Source organism: Chiloscyllium punctatum, chromosome 19 (genome assembly GCF_047496795.1).
Source record: "Chiloscyllium punctatum isolate Juve2018m chromosome 19, sChiPun1.3, whole genome shotgun sequence".
Lineage (NCBI taxonomy): Eukaryota > Metazoa > Chordata > Chondrichthyes > Orectolobiformes > Hemiscylliidae > Chiloscyllium > Chiloscyllium punctatum.
Genome location: NC_092757.1, coordinates 97,879,607 through 97,897,388, shown reverse-complemented (window position 1 = coordinate 97,897,388; position 17,782 = coordinate 97,879,607). Strand labels below are relative to the sequence as shown.

The 17,782-nt window shown below is 41.3% G+C and overlaps 1 protein-coding gene across 1 annotated transcript in view; it reads right to left on the bottom strand.

The window, feature by feature from the left end:
- The window catches only part of LOC140491253 (integrin alpha-E-like), a 344,341-nt gene that overhangs the window by 315,075 nt on the left and 11,484 nt on the right, over positions 1 to 17,782 (bottom strand). The window contains exon 2 of the mRNA XM_072589219.1: positions 11,070 to 11,175. Coding sequence (XP_072445320.1) covers positions 11,070 to 11,175 — 106 coding nt within the window. The remainder of the gene's footprint in view (positions 1 to 11,069; positions 11,176 to 17,782) is intronic.

Genomic DNA, 17,782 nt, shown 5'->3' with positions numbered 1-17,782 from the left:
TTAGCCCAGTATCAGTAGTCAGGAAAGTTGTAGAATCTATTATAAAGGATGTGATAACAGGATACTTGGAAAATATCAACGGGGTTACACAATGTAAAGTTAGAGTTATGAGAAGGAAATCACATTTGACATAACTGCTGAAATTTTGGAGGACATAACTAGTCAAAAGAATGTAGTGCATTTGGATTTTCACAAAGCTTAGTGAACAAAGTTAAAGCACATGGATTGAGAGTAATATACTGGTGTGGAATGAGAATTTTTTAGCAGACAGGAAACAGAGTAGGAGTAAATGGGTTATTTTCTGAGTGGAGGACCACAGGAATCAATGCTTATGCCTCATGTATTCATAATATACATCAAGGATTTGGATAAGGGAATCAAATGTAATATTTTCAAGTTTGCTTACAGTATAAAATTGCATGGGACTGTGAGTGTTGAGGAAGATGTAAAGACGCTTTAGGGCAATTTAGACAAGCACAGTGAGTAGGCAAATAAATGGCACAAGTAGTATAACATGCTCAATTGTGAAGTTATCCATTTCAGTAGAAAAAACAGCATGATAGTGTGTTATTTAAATTATGATAGATTGGAAAATGTTGTTGTACAAAGAGACCTTAGTGTCCTCGTACATCAGCTACTGAAAGTAAGCAAGCAGGTGCGGCATGCAGTTAGGAAGAAAAATGCTTTACAGTGCTTTATTGTAAAATTGTTTAAATACAGCTGTACAGAGCCTTGGTAAGACTGCACTTGGATGATCGTGTGCTGTTTTGATCTCTTTATCTGAAAAAAGATATACTTGCCACCAAGGGAGTGCGGTAAAAGTTCCCCAGACTGATTCTTGGGATGGCAGGTCTGTCCCATGTATGAGAAGAGATTGGTTGGACCTATATTCACTGGCATTTAGAATAATGAGAGGGTTTCACAGTGGAGCATATAATATACTGACAGGGCTGAGTAAGCAAGATGCGGGAATAATGTTTCCCCTGGCTGGGGTCCATTGCATGGGGTCACACCTGTAGGCCACTTCAGACTAAGACGAGGAAAAATTTCTTCACTTAGAAGGTGGTAAACATGTGGAATTCTCTATCATTGAAGACTGTGAAGGCCAAGCTACTAAATATATTTAAAAACAGAAATAGATTATTGGAGTAAATATGTCAGTGGGGTATGCAAGAGAGCAGGAATATAATGTTGAGATGCTGAATGGTACAGTGGGTTTGAGGGGCCAATGGCTTAGTCCTCCTCCTATTTTATGTTTCTATTCAAAATACTGTTTCTGGTGAGCATGGAACAACCCAACAAAGGAGAGCTTAATTTTAAAATTAGTATTGGGAAATAAGTAATTAGTTGGGTGAAGTAGCAGTGGGTGACTATTTTGGACACAGTGATCATAATTATGTTAGATTTTGCATTATTATGGAAAGAGAAAAAGATAGATTGAGAGAAAAAGTTTTAATTTGAGAGATGGAAAATTTTGCAAAGTTGTGGGATTATCTGGCAAAAATGGGCTAGTTACAGCTTCTTTAAGTAATTTCAGTTACAAATCAGTGGGAGGCACTCAAAAGTGAAATTCTACTAGTACAGTGTAAGTATGTACCCACAGTAAAAATGATGATATTGCCAAATCTAGAGCACCCAGTTATCCAGAAGCATATAGGGTAAGATAAAAAGATGGAGCTTACAACAATCTCAAAAAAAATTAATGAAACTTAGATAAGTATAGAAAGTACAGGTTGAACTGAATAATGAAACTAGGAACACCATAGGACCATAACATGTAGGAGCAGAATTAGGTAATTTATCCCATCAAGTCTACTCCACTATTCAATCATGGATCATGTGCTTCGCAAACCCAGTCTCCTACCTTCTCCCTGTATTCTTTGATCCTCTTACAAATTAATATTTTCTGTGACGTTAAGAATCTCACCCATTTTCTCTAACTTCCTCTGATTAAATGACAGTTAATTCCACAGATTAACCATCCTCTGACTGAAGAATTTCCTCCTCATCTCAGTTCGAAAGGATTGTCCCCCCAGGTCCCAGCCTCTTCAACTAGTGGAAACATCTTCTCCATGTCACTCTATCCAGGCCTCTCAGTATTCTGTAAATTTATATGCGATCCCCCTTCAACCTTCTAAATTCCAGGTAGAGACCCAGTGTCCTTAACCTGTCCTCAAATGACAAGGATTTCATTCATGGGATCATTCTTGTGAAACTCATCTGGATCCCCTCCAATGCCAGCACATCCTCCCTTAGATACAGGGCCTAAACTGCTCACAATATTTCAAATAACGTCTGACCAGAGCCTCATACAGCTTCAGTAGTATGTCCTTGCTCTTGTATTCTGGTCTTCCCAAAATGAATGCGAGTCCTGAAATAGGACTCCAGTCCCTTTGTGCTTCAAATTTCTCAGTCTTTTCCCATTTAAAAAATAGTTTAAGCTTCTATTCTTCCTATCAAAGTGTATAATCTCATCCATTCCGCAGTGCATTCCATCAGCCACTCCTTTGCCCATATGCCTAGCCTCCCCATTTCGTTAATACTACGTACCCCTCCTTCTTTGTGTCATCTGCAAACTTACTAATAATGCCGTTAATTCCTTTGACCAGATCATTAATATATAACATGAGTAAGACCATAAAATCTGAAGACATAGGAGCAGAAATTAGGCCATTCAACCCATTGAGTCTGCTCCACCATTCATTCATGGCTAATAAGTTTCTCAACCCCATTCTCCTGCTTTCTCCCTGTAATCATTGATCCTCTTGATACTCAAGAACCTATCTATCTCAATCTTAAATATACTTAATGACTTGGTTTCCACAGCCTTCTGTAGCAATGAATTCCATAGATTCACCACTCTCTGGCTAAAGACTCTCCTTATCTCAGTTCTAAAAGGTCTTCCTTTTAATCTAAAGCCATGTCCTCGAGTCCTAGTCTCTCCTACCAATTGAAACATTTTCCCAACATCTACTCTGTATTGACCATTTCCCAACATCTTCCCAACATCTACTCTGTATGTTTCAATTCGATCACCCCTTATCCTTCTAAACTCCGAGTATTAACCCAGAGTCCTCAAACGTTCCTATGTTACGCTTTTCATTAGAACACAGAACACTGCATATAGAACAAGCACAGTACAGGCCCTTCAGCCCACAATGTTGTGCTGAGCATTTATCTTAATCAAAGATCAACATAACCTACACACCCCTCAATTTACTGCAGTCCATGTGCTTGTCCGGCAGTCACTTAAATGTTCCTCATGTCTCTGACTCTACTACCACTGCTTAAAATTATGAACCCGTGTGACAGTCATTTCTGCCCTGGGGAAAAGTCACTGGCTATCTGCTCTATCTATGCCTCTTATTACCTTGTACACCTCTATCTCTTCCTTCTTCTCTCCAGTATGAAAAACACTAGCTCACTCAACCTCTCTTCATAAGACAAGCCCTCCAATCCAGGCAGCATCCTGGTAAATCTCCTTTGCACTCTTTCTAAAACATCTACATCCTTCCTATAATGAGGCCACCAGAACTGGATACAAAACTATGCTGCCTATAACTGATAAGCCCATTTTCTTCCAAATCAGTATATATCCTATCCCTTAGTATCTTCTCCAGTTGCTCCCCTACCACTAACGTCAGGCTCACAGATGTATAATTACCTGTATTATCCCTGCTACCCTTCTTAAACAAGGGGACAACATTAGCAATTCTCCCCTCTGGGATCTCTCCCATTTTCAAGGATGCTGAAAAGATATCTGTTAAAGTCCCAGCTATTTCCGGTCTTGCTGCCCTCAGTAACCCAGGATAGATCCTATCTGGACCTGGGGACTTGTCGACCTTAATGCCTTGTAGAATGACTGGTCACAGGTCTCCATTTTGAGAAGCTCTTTTCCACTACTACTCTCTGAAGCATGTTCTCTATCCATCTAGCAAGAACACTTTGGACTCCATGCGACTTCTCCTTCCCCATCAGCCTACCATGGGGAAACTTAGCAAACACCTTACTGAAGCCCATGTGTATGACATCTACATCCCTTCCCTCATCAATAAGTTTGCCATCTCTTTAAAGAATTCTATTTGGTTTGTAAGACATTACCTTCCCTGCACAATATTCCAAGTATGGTCTAACCAGGGTTTTATCGAGCTGCAACAAAACCTCGTGGTCTTAAACTCAATCCCACTGCTAATGAAAGCCAAAACACCATACAACTTGTGAACAACCCTGTCAACTTGGATGGCAACTTTGAGGGATCTATGTACATGCACCCTAAGATCCCTCTGTTCCTCCACACTGACAAGAATGCTGTCTTTAACCCTGTATTCAGCATTCAAATTCAACCTTCCAAAATGAATCACTCCACATTTATCTAGGTTGAGCTCCATCTGCCACTTCTCAGCCCAGCTCTGCACCTGTCAATGTCTTGCTGTAGCCTGTAACAGCCCTCGACACTATCTACAACACCACTGACATTTGTGTCATCAGCAAACCTACTAACCCATCCTTCCACTTCTTCATCCAAGTCATTTATAAGGACTACAAGAGAATGGCCCAAGAACAGATCCCTGCAGGACAGCACTAGTCACCGACCTCCAGGCAGAATACTTTCCACCCACTACCACTTGCTATCTTCGTTTTGGTCAGCCAATTCTGTATCCAGACATCCACATTTCCCTGTATCCCATATCTCCTAACTTTCTGAATGAGCCTATCATGGGGAACCTTAACCAATGCCTTACTGAAATCCATATACACCACATCCAATGCTCAACTTGTCTCGACACATCCCCAAAGAACTCAATAAGACTTGTGATGCATGACCTGCCCCTCACAAAGCCATGTTGACTATCTTTAATCAAACTATGTTCTTCCAAATAGTCATAAATCCTATCTCTCAGAATCCTTCCCAGTAGCTTGCTTACCACAGGCCTATGACTGACCAGTCTGTAGTTCCCGGGGATTTCCCTATTCCCTTTCTTGAACAAAGGAACAACATTCGCCTGCCTCCAATCATCCAGTACTACTCCTATAGAGAATGAGGATGCAAAGATCATCGCCAGAGGCACAGCGATCTCATTCTTTGCTTCCCATAGTAACCTTGGATATATTTCATCCGGCCCTGGGGATTTATCTATCATGATGCTTCCCAGAATTTTTAACACATTCACTTTCTTGATATCAATCTGTTCAAGCCTATTAATCTGGTCCACGGTAACGTCACTATCAACAAGGTCCCTCTCTCTCATGAACACTGATGTAAAAACTCATTTAGGGCCTCCCCTACCTCTTCAGATTCCAGACACAAGTCCCTCCACTATCCCTGATTGGCCCTACCCTCTCTCTGATCATTCTCTTATTCCTCATGTCAGTGGAGAACACCTTGGGTTTTCCCTAATCCCTCCCACCAAGACTCTTTCATACTCCCTCCTAGCTCTCCTCAATCCATTTTTGAGTTCTTTTGTAGCTACCCTGCAATCCTCTAAAACTGTGCCAGTTCCTTGCTTCCTCAACCTAAGCTCCTCGTGAACCTCCTCTGCACACACTCTAGGGTCAGTACATCTTTCCTGAAATATTGGGCAAAACTGCACACAATTCTCCAAATGTGGTCTGATCACAGCATTATAGAGCCTCAGAAGTACATCACTGCTTTCATGTTCAAGTCCTCTCAAAATAAATGCCATCACTGCATTTGCCTTCTTCACTACTAACTAAACCTGTACGTTTACTTTGAAAGAATCCTGGATTAGATTTTACAAGTCTCTTTGTACTTCAGACTTCCGAATTGTATCCCCATTTAGAAAATAGTCCATGCCTTTTTTGCTTCCTACCAAAGTGCATCTCACATTGTATTCCATCTGCCACTCCTTTGCCTACTCTCCTAACCTGTCCAAATCCTTCTGCAGCCTCCCCACCTCCTCTGTGCTACCTGTCCTTCTACCTATCTTTGTATTATCTGCAAACTGAGCCAGAATGCCCTCAGTTCTTTCATCTAGATCATTAATATATAAAGTGAAAAGTTGTGATTCTAACACTGACCCTTGCAGAACTCTACTAGTCACCAGCTGCCTTTCTGAAAAAGAACCCTTTATCCCCACTTTCTGCCGTCTGCCAGTCAGCCAATCCTCTATCTAGTACCTTGCCCCTAATACAAATGAGATCTTATCTTATCTTACAGTCTCCTGTGCAGCACCTTATCAAAGGTCACCTGGAAATCGAAATGGATCACATCCACTGGCTCTCCTTTGTCTAACATTTCTGTCAGGTATGACCTCCCCTTGACGAAGCCATGCTGACGGAGCCTAATTTTACCATGTACTTCCAAGAAGGCTGCAATCTCATCCTTATTAACGGACTCTAAAATCCAACCAATGTCCAAGGTCAGGCTAACCAGCTTATAACCATCTTTTGCCTGCTTCTTTCTCATACAGGTGTTACATAAGTCATTTTCCAGACCTCAGGGACCCTCCTTGACTCCAGTGATTCCTGAAAGATCACCATCAATGCCTCCAAAATTTGCTGTTATCTCCTTCAGAACTCTGGGTATAATTCATCTGGTCTGAGTTATTTATCTACGTCTGACCCTTCATATTCCCCAGCCCCCTTCTCCTTAGTGATGGCCATTACATGCACTTCTGTCCCTGACTCTATTGAAGTTCTGTTATGCAGCTGGTGTCTTCTACTTTGAAGACTGATGCAAAGTACCTATCCAGTTCCTTCACCATTTCCTTGCTCCCGATGACTACTTCTCCAACCTCATTTTCCAGCTTGCCTTTCGCTTACCTTTTGTATACCTCAAAAAACTCTTGCAACATTCTTTGATATAACATGCCAGCTTACCCTCATATTTCATCTTCTCTGCCTTTTATTGCTTTTTAAGTTGCCCTCAGCTACTTTCTGAAGGCATCCCAATCTGTGATAGTGAAGTGGTTTGCTGACTGCAGGAAGACATCATTGGTTGATTGAATGGGTGGGAAAGTAGCAAATGGAATTTAAACTGGAGAAGTGTAAAGTTATGAATTTGGGGAGGGCAAACAAAGCAAGGGAATACATAATAAATAAGAGGGTTTTGAGTGGGCTTGAGTACATGAGAGACTTGAGAGCAGGGACCTGAAAGTGGCAGGACAGGTATGTAAAGTTGCAAAACAGACATATTGGATGCTTTCCTTCATTGGGTGAGGTATTGGATTTAAAAGCAAATATGTAATGCTGGATCCATATAAGACATCACTGGGCCACATCTGGAATTTTGTTCTGTTCTTCACATTACATGAAGGACACATTACTCTGGAGAAGTGAACAGAAGAAATTTACAAGAATATTGCTAGAGCTTAAGAATTGCAGATATGGGGAAAGATAGAAAAGGCTTGGGTTGTTTTCCTTTGAACAGAGAAGGCTGAGGAGTGACTTAATCAAGACATACAAAATCATGAGAAATTTGAAAAGAGTGGACAGGGATTACCTGTTTCCACTAGTAGAGATCAGTTACCAAGGTGCACACATTTAAAATGATTGGTGGAAGGTTTAGAGGTGACATAAGGAACAACCTTTTCACCCAGAAGGTATTTTGTGTCTGGAATTCACTGCTTGATTTAGTGGTTGAGGTGAAAACCTTCAACTCATTTAAAAGGAATCTGGACCTCCACCTGCATTGGATCCTGCAAGGTTACGGACTAAGTGCCAGTAAGTGGGATTAGAATATGTGGCTGGTTCAATCAATTGTTCACACATAATTGGCTGAATGGCCTTTTTCTGTGCTCTTTCTATGGTTCTACATTGAAATAAATAACTGTAACTGTACAAATTACTGAATGGGAGAAAGTGAGGACTGCAGATGCTGGAGATCAGAGTTGAGAGTGTGATGCTGAAAAAGCACAGCAGGTCAGGCAGCATCCAAGGAGCAGAAGAATCAACATTTCAGGTGTAAGCCCTTCATCAGGTCCTCCTGATGAAGGGTTGGCTCATGCTGAGCTTTTCCAGCACCACACTATCGAAATTACTGAATGGGCCATATTGAGATACTTTGTATGTAAATGTAGATGCATTGTGAAAGTGATAAAGTGGTGATGATTTAGAGAGAGGCAACAAGAAACATAGGATCATAGAAAGTCAATGCAGGAGTAGGCTATTTGGCCCTTTGAGCCTGTACCACCATTCAATATGATCAAGGCTGATCAATTTCAATATTCCACTCCCTCTTTCTCTCCATACCCCTCGATTACTTTATCCACAAAGGTCACGTACAGCTCCCTTCTTAATTATATCTAAGAAACTAGCCCCAACAGCTTTCTGCAGTAGAGAATACTACAGGTTCACAACTGTCTGAGTGAAACGTCCCATCAGTATTTTATGATTCTATGAGATTCCCCCCCGACCTCATTCTTCTAAATTCTAGCCAATACAAGCCCAGTTAATCCAGTCTTTCTTATGTCAGTCTTGCCATTCCATGAATCAATCTGGTGAATCTTCACTGGACTCCTCAATAGTAAGAATGTCCTTCCTCAGACCAAGAGACCAAAACTGCATACAATTCTCAAGTTGTGGCTCATATAACTGCAAGAAGATATCTCTATGCCGATACTAAAATCATCTCATTATGAAGGCCAGCATGCCATTAGCTTTCCTTGCCATCTGCTGCACCTGCATGCCAATCTTCAGTGACTGCTCAACCATGACACCCAGGTTTCATTGCACCTCACCTTTTCCTAAACCACCACAATTCAGATAATAATCTAGTTTCCTATTTTTGCCATCAAAATGGATAACCTCACATTTATCCACATCATATTTCATTAGCAAGGTATTTGCAGCCTCTTAGCATCCTCCTCATATCAGACTGCCACCCAGCTTAGTGTCATCTGTAACTGTGGAGCTTGTGCATTCAATTCCTTCGCCCAAATCGTTAATATATATTGGGAACAGCTGGGGTCCCAGCACTGAACTCTGTGGTACCACACTCATTATTGCCTGTCACTCTGAAAAGGATCCATTTATTCCAACTCACTGCTTCCTGCCTGCAAGAAAAATGTAGTCCAAGACTTATATTTGGATTGGCAGGAGATATGATACAGGATTAGTGGTGCTGGAAGAGCATAGCAGTTCAGGCAGCATCCAACGAGCAGCGAAATCGACATTTCGGGCAAAAGCCATGAAGGGCTTTTGCCCGAAATGTCGATTTCGCTGCTCATTGGATGCTGCCTGAACTGCTGTGCTCTTCCAGCACCACTAATCCAGTATTTGGTTTCCAGCATCTGCAGTTATTGTGTTTACCTAGGAGATACAACCTTGAAATTTTTTCGCTGTATTAACAAATAATTTTATATACGTACCAACCTTTTCCTAGCTACAAATAGTTCTGAAGAAGGGTCACTGGATCCAAAAAGTTAACTCTGCTTTCTCTGCACACATGCTGCCAGACCTGCTAAGTTTTTCCAGTAAATTCTGTTTGTGTTTTTGATAAATTATTTCACTTGGAATGTCAGTGCAAAAGTAGAAAGCATGGTTTTAAGTAGAGGAAGAAACGTTAGAAGGAATGTTTTCTCTCTACAGAGAACTGCAAATATATGATGACAGGGATCTCACCTGCCAGCTGGACAGCCACCGAGAACCCATATTGTCTCTTTTCAGGAAGGCCATCAAACTATGTGGCACAGTTGTAATGTCACCACACAAGTACTCTAGAACCTAATGCTAATGTTCTGCGGATACAGGTCCAAATCCCTGATGTGGCAGATAATGAAATGTAAAAATCTGTCGTCCTTACCTAATCTGCCTGCATGTGACTCCAGGCGCACAGCAATTTAACTGACTCTAAACTGCCCTCTGGTCAATTAGAGATGAGCAATAAAATGGCTCAGTCAGTAAGACCAACAGACCACAAAATAATTAATTAAAAATACACAAGGGATTAAATGGCTTCTTCCAGAAACAGGCACCAAGGCAATGCAACAAGGTGATTTGTTTATTTTTGATATAGTTGGTATGGAGTGGTAGTGTCATGGTGAATTTTATTTCAACATTACTGCCAGACTTTAGAACATAAAACATTGAACACTACAGCAAAAAGATGCGAATGAAAATCATAAGGTAAAACAAAATCACTGAAAGGTACGCGATAAATTTTAGATAACTGAACTCTGAAGAAGGGTCACTGGGCCTAAACATTAACTCTGAATACTCACCATTGATGCTGCCAGACCTGTTGAGATTTTCTAGCAAATTCTTTTGTTGTTTCAGACCTCCAATGTCCGCAGTACTTTTGCTTTAAGATTAATCTTATGTTCAACATACCACATAATTACATAATTAACTACATTGGCTATAACATACTTTTCCCCATGGAAGCTGGCTGTGTGGGTGAGTGGGGTGACTCTATGAAATTGTGATGGAAATTGAGTCATGGAGTGACTGCCACTTCCTTATTGCCTGATTAAAGCAGGGTTGAGGTAGCTCATAGTTATCCTTCTCACCTGGTGGCATCCAGAAGTTTGTAAGTGGTTGATTTGTGGTTACATAAAGACCTCATTGAACCACTGGGTACAATAGCAGTAGAAGGAGCAAGGGAATGATATACCGTGGGGGAAGGCTGCCCAAAGATACCTTGTGGCTTACATGTGGGTTCGATGGGATTGCAGGATTTGTGGGAGATGCTCCTAATGAGGCATTCTCCAGCTTAGAGTGGAGTGCACCTGCTGATATATGCAAACTAACCAACATCTCAGGTCTAAGCAAGCCTGACTTAAATTCATTCCCTGGTCTCTTCTCTGGCCTTGATCATCTGCAGTCCCAACAGCAGCTACTGCTTCCGGTGGTAATGTTGGGCATGATGAGCTGCCAGTCCTCTGACCAGTTAGCAGTTCTTGGAAGAGCACTCTTTGCCTTTTAACATACCCAAGCTCTGACAGCAAGCAGTTCACCATCTCCTGGGTGCTATTGGATTCCTTCAGAGCTCAAAAATGGCCAACAACAGTGTTGCCCTATCTTTTCAGCTGAGTCAGTATGGTAGTTAATCAGTTGTTTCTAAAGTCTGTGCAAAGTTTAAAAAGTAAAATCTGAATAAATGTTCTTACCCATGACTGTACTGGACAACATTCTGGCCAAACAGGATGCCATCATTATTTTGGAATCGCACTTTTATATTGGTATCAATGTTGAAGGTTCTTGATGTATTCAGGGCTGCAAAATGCATATAGAAAAAGTTAGACAAATAAATAGTGAGCTTGGTAACACTCTACAATACCTCCTTGTTTTCCAGCAAGCTAACCCAGTTAAGCTTAATGGGAGAAGTGGGGATCAGGTACAAAGCAGGAGGAAGGTGGAAGAGTACAAAACAGGAGAAAGGATACCAGGATGGGTCCGGGGAGGGCAGTAGAGAACAGGGCAGAGAAGTGGGTTTGTGTTCAGAACAGGAGAAGAAGTGTCAGGTACAGAGTGGGGTAAGGAGAGTCAGGGTATGGAGCAGGAAAATGAGTGCTGAGTGTGGAGTGAGTGAAGGGGGATCAGCCTGGAGCAGATGTCAGAGGGGGTCAGGTCTAGAGCAGATGAAATCAGGGGAAATTGGACCTGGAGCCGGTGAAAGGAACATCATATCCAGAGCAGGGAGGGGGAGCTTGTTTTTGGCAACAGGGGAAGTGAAGGGTGAGATTGGGTCCCAAATGATAGAGGCCTATCAGTTCTGGACATAGAGGAGGTGCATTAGGTCCTGGGGTAGAGGAGAGAGCTGTCAGGTCAGCGACTGGGGTTTGAGGGAGGTATAGCTGGGGACATGTCAGGTAAGGTAGGATTAGTGTAGTTATTCAGTAGTTTAACCATTTCTGAGTAACTTTTTAATTAACTGAAGCAGACCCTCTGAATTCTCTGATTCAAGCAGATGTTTTCAAAGGGCTCCAGTGGGAAGGCTTTTGTTAAGCCGAATCTTCAATGTCCTGGACAATTCCTTGTAAGTCTACTACAGTTCCCATGCATAAATCTCAGTTACACTTAAAAAACAATTATCTAGTATTAGAAAATGCATGTCAAAGTTACTTTTTGGGGTACATTGAGAACAGCCAAAGTGGCACCATTTGTCAGGAGTGCTCAGCATAGCAACAAGCCTCTGATTGATCAGGTTGCACCCTAACACAGACTCTGTGAGGGAATTACAATAAAGAGAAAGAGTGAAGAAAGAAGACCCCCAGAGGCACTATCTGCATCGATCATTTTCTCTTCACTTTCTCTGTAAAGTTGCTCTCTCCTGTCGAAAGAGCAGGGAAATGCCCATTTTCAAATGCGGAAAGAAATTATCTAATCCCCAAAGACACCAGAAAGACCCCAGGTCCAATCAAGCAATCAATGAACTAAAGACAAATCATCACTGCATACATCGAAGAATCATCTAAGAAAGGAAAAGTATTATGGAAACAATTCACCTAGTTTTGTAATTTTGGACTACTCATTTGGAACTGTGTTCTGATTTTTTTTATTTCAAAGAAGATCATAGAATCCCCACAGTGCAGAAAGAGGCTATTCAGCCCAGTGGGTTTGCACCCACAACAGTATGGGGTAACTACTATGCCATCGTGCCACCCATATAAGATAAAGTTGCTATAGTCCCAGAAGGCTACTCCGTCATTAGATACCTCAGGAGATATTGAGAATATGGGTCCTTCATTGGTAACCTCAGCTGGTGCAGGGAATGAATCCATGCTGTTCTGTTGGTATTACACTATAACACAAACCAGCCAACCAGCCAGCAGGGCTAACCAACCCTCCAAAAGGAAATGATCCTTTTGACTTATCAAGACCACCTGCTGTTCTATCTTCCTTATTTGTGTTTTGTTGTGTGTGTGTGTGTGTTTGGGTGGGGCGGGGGAAGGAGGAGTCGAATGTTTAAAAAGAGTAATGTTTGAGTAAATTAGAAATCTCATGCTTCTTGTTCTTGTTAAATTTAAGAATGTTACAATACATAGCCACTTTTATTTTAATGAGAGAACCTCAGGGACTATGATACTGCACATAAAAATATATATTTTAAAATCATTTCGTGGGATGTTGGTATCACTGTTATGACCAGCATTTAATTGCTCTTGAAATCAGGGCAATTTAGAGTCAACTACTTTGATGTTAAAAATCACACAACACCAGGTAATGGTTTATATGGAAGGAGCAGCACTCCGAAAACTAGTGCTTCAAAATAAACCTGATGGACTATAACTGGTGTTGTGTGATTTTAAACTTTGTCCACCCCAGTCCAACACTGACTCCTCCACATCATACTTTGATGTTGGTCTGGACTAACGTAGACAGCAGGCAAGGACAACAGATTTCATTCCCTAAATGACATTAATACTGTAAATCAGTTGAGCTTTTATAACAAGTGATCACAGAGGGTGATACTGTAGGTGCTCATAACACACAGCCGGGGAAGTAGTAGAAGCAGATATGATAGCAATGTTTAACAGGTATTTAGACAGTCGCATGAACAGGCAAAGAATAGAGCAATAAAGACCATATGCAGGTGAATAGGATAAATTAGAATGGCATCATGGTCGGTGTAGATATGGTAGGCAGAAGTGGCTGTTTCTGCGCTATCCTGTTCTATGTTCATAACCAAGAATCTATCGATCTCTGTCATGAAGACACTCAATGACTTGGCCTCCACAGTCTTCTGTGGCAATGAGTTCCACAGATTCACTACTGTCTGGCTCAAGAAATGCCTCCTCATCTCAGTTCTAAATGGTTGTCCCTTCACCCTGAGGTTGGGCCTTTGAGTCCTAGTCTCACCTACTAGTTGGAAACACTTTCTTCACTTCCACTCTATTCATGCTTCTCAGTATTTTCTAACTTTCTCCTCCTTATTTTCTCTAGTCCTATCAACATTAGCTATGTTTCCTTCTAGCAAATACCTGGAGCCCACTATGGCAGATGATGGAATTTAAATCCAAATAATGAAATCTGGAATTAAAACTAGAATGTACAAATTAAAGGTAGTCAGCATTGCTTTACATAGGGGAGCTCTCATATCACAAACTTGATTGAGTTTTTTGAGGAAAAGACAAAGATAGTTAATGAGGGTAAGATACTGGACATTATCTACACTAAAGTATTTGACAAGATCCCTCATGATTGGCTGGTCCAGTAGATCAAATCACATGAAATCCACGGTGAGTTAGTAAGTTGGATACAAAATTGGGTTGGTCAGAGAGGGTAGTTGTGGATAAGTTTTTTTCTGACTATAGGTCTGTGAGCATCAGTGTTCCACAAGGATCTCTGTTGTTTGTGATGTATATAAAAGGTTTGGGTGAAAATGTTGATGGTCCAAATAGCAAGTTTACAGGTGACAGACAAATTAGTGGAGTTGTCGAGAGCAAGAAAGAATATTAAAGGATGCAGCAGAATATAAATCAGCTTCAAAGTTAGGTAAAGAAATGACAGATGGAGTTAAATCCTGACAAATGTAAGGTGATGCATTTTGGGAGATCAAATGCATGAGGAAAGTGTACTGTTAATGGCCAGAACCTTAGGAGCATCGATATACAAAGGGATCTTGGGTACTAAATCCATAGCCGCCTGAAAGTTGCAAAACAAGTGGCTAAGGTGGTAAAGAAGACATATGACATGCTTGCCTTCATTGGTCAGGGCATCAAAAATTGGCAAGTCATGTTGCAGGTGTATAAACTTTCTTTAGGCCACATTTGGAATAGAACATAGAACATACAATGTTACAGCACAGAAACAGGCTCTTCTGCACACCCTGTGCCAAAGATTCATGCTATTCTGAACTAATCCCATCTGTCTGCACATGGCCTATATCCCTCTATTATCTATCAGATCATGCGTCTAAATGCCCCATAAATATTGCGATAATATCTGCATGTTCATGCTCACTGGCATATAATTTCCTGAATTATCCCTGTTGCCTTTTTGAACAAAGGAACAACATTGGTTATTCTCTAGTCATCTGGGATTTCACCTGTAGCTAAAGGGGATACAAAGTTCTTTGCATCATCGATTTCCTCCCTTACCTCCTTCAGTATCCTGAGATTGATCCTGTCAAGTCCTGGGACTAATCAACCTTAATATTTTTCAAGATAAGCAACACCTTCTCCATCTTAATTTTGACACATGTTAGAGTATCAACATATTCCTCCCTAATCTTACCATCATTCACATCCTTCTCCTTGGTGAATACCGATGTTAAGTACTCTTAAGGGCCTCACTCATTTCCTCTGACTCCATGCATAAATTCCCTTCTTTGTCCTTGAGTCCACTTACACTTTCCCTTGCTACTCTCCTGTTCCAAATATTAGCATGAGTAAGGGCATAAAAGTTTATGAGGAGAAAGCAAGAGAACTGAGTTGAGAAATTTATCAGCCATGATTGAATGGCAGAGCAGACTCAAGAGGCCAAAGGGCCTAATTCTGCTCCTATTTTACGATCCTATGATTCCCATTCAATTCCTTCCATCTCTAATATGTCATCTCCACCTCCCTTTTTCCATCTCTAAGCTTCCATCCCACCAGAGGAACAATCTGTCCTGCCAAGGTATTTTTATCTTTGGTTTCCCCATATCATCCATTGTTTTGTTTTCCACCAAATACTTCCTTCTGCAACCACTGACACCAGACACTACAATCTGCAAACGTGTCACATATTCCACCTGCCTCAAGTTCCTCCATGCATGTTAGCACCCACCCACCTAAGAAACCCATGATAAGGCATGTCTTTTAAACTGGGAGAAAGTAAAGATTGCAGATGCTGGAGATCAGAGTCGAGAGTGTGGTGCGGGAAAAGCACAGCAGGTCAGGCAGCATCCAGGAGCAGGAGAATCCTTTAAACTGACCAATCAAAACATTTTGGAGAGACAAAAACTGAACATTATTGTTACAGATTTTATCTGCTTGAGAAATTACAGAAGATGTTTTCCTGTGAATATATGACTACTAGATGATGTGTTGCTTACCTCACATGGAATACATATTATTGTTCTAAATGCGAAATAAAGTTGGCTGTGAGCTTCTGAAAACTGGGACCACATCCACAATATTCACTCCTTCTCCACTGACTCACTATAGAAACATTGTGCACCATCTAAATGAGCACCACATAAATTCACCAAGGATCCTCAAAAAGCAACTTCCAAACACATGACCACTACCATCTCGAAGGACCAGGGCAGCAGATACACAGGAATATCACCATCTGTAAGTTTCACTCTCAGTTATTCACCATCCTGATTTGGAAATATGTCACTGCTTCTTCAGTATCACTGAGTCAAAATCCTGGACCTCTGCCTCTAACAGCATTGTGGGTGTACCTACACCAAATGGACTGCAGTGATTCAAAAATGTAGCTTGCCATTATCTTTTCAAGGGCAACTAGACATGGGCAATAAACACTGGCCTAGCCAGCAACACTCACATCCCATGAAATCATTTTAAAACTTAAGCCTTATAATAATCCAGATAGAGTGATACAGTCCTACAGCACAGACACAGGCCCTTCGTCCCAAACTGGTCCATGCTAACCAAAATCTCCATACACAGTAACCCCTGTACTTGGCTCAAATCCTTCCAAACCCTTCCTATCCATGTATTTGTCCAAATGCCTTTTAAATGTTGTTAATGTACCTGCTTCAATGACTTCTGCTGACAGTTCATCCTCTATGCATACCATCCTCTGTGTAAAAAGGTTGCTCCCTCAGGTTCCCTTTCATTCTTTCCCCACGAACCTTAAAATGATGCCCTCCTGTCTTCAATTTCCAACCCTTAGAAAAAGACTGAGTGTATTCACCCTGTCCATGACTCTCATAATCTTATACACATCTATAAAATCCCCCTTCAGTCTCCTATACACTCAAGAAAAAAGTCCTAGCTTGTCCACCTTTCTATAACTCAGACCCTTGAGTTCCAGCAACATCCTTATAAGTTTCTTCTGCACTCTTTCCAGTTTAATAACATCCTTCCTATAGCAAGGTAACCAAAACTGAAGACAATACTCCAAGTCCGGCCTCACCAACATCTTGTACAACTGCAGCATGACTTCCCAACCTCTCTACTCAATGCCCTGACTGATGAAGGCTCAGTGTGCCAAAAGCCTTCTTGACTGCCCTGTGACTCCAATTTCAGAGAACCACGCACCTGAACTCCAAGGTCCCTCTGTTCCACTACACTCCTTAATGCCCCACCATTTACCGTGAAATTCCTACTTTGATTTGACTTTCCAAAATGCAAAACTTCACACTTGTCTATATTAAACTCTAATTGCCATTTTTCGGTCCACTTCCTCAGCTGATCAAGGTACTGCTGCAATTCTGGTAACCTTGCTCACTCTGCACAATACCATCTATTTTAGTGTCATCTACAAACTTAATAATCGTGCCTTGTACATTCTCATCCAAATTATTGATATAGATAACAAACAGCAATGGGCCCAGCACTAACCCCTGAACCACACCATTAGTCACAGGTCTTCAGTCCAACCAGCATCCTTCTACAATTACCTCTGATTCCTAACAACAAGCCAAATGTGTATCCAATTTGCCAGCTCGCCCTGGATTCCATGCAAACTAACTTTCCTGAGCAGCATGCCATGTGGAACCTTAACAAAGGCTTTCCTGAAATCCCGATAGACTAAGTCTACCACCCTGCCCTTATCAACCTTCCTGGTCACTTCATCAAAGAACTCTAACAAATTTGTGAGGTGTGATCTCCCACTCTCAGAGCCATGCTGACTACTCCTAATCGGTAATTAGATTAGTTGCAAGAATATGTATGAAAACTGACACTGAAAACACTTAACAGTT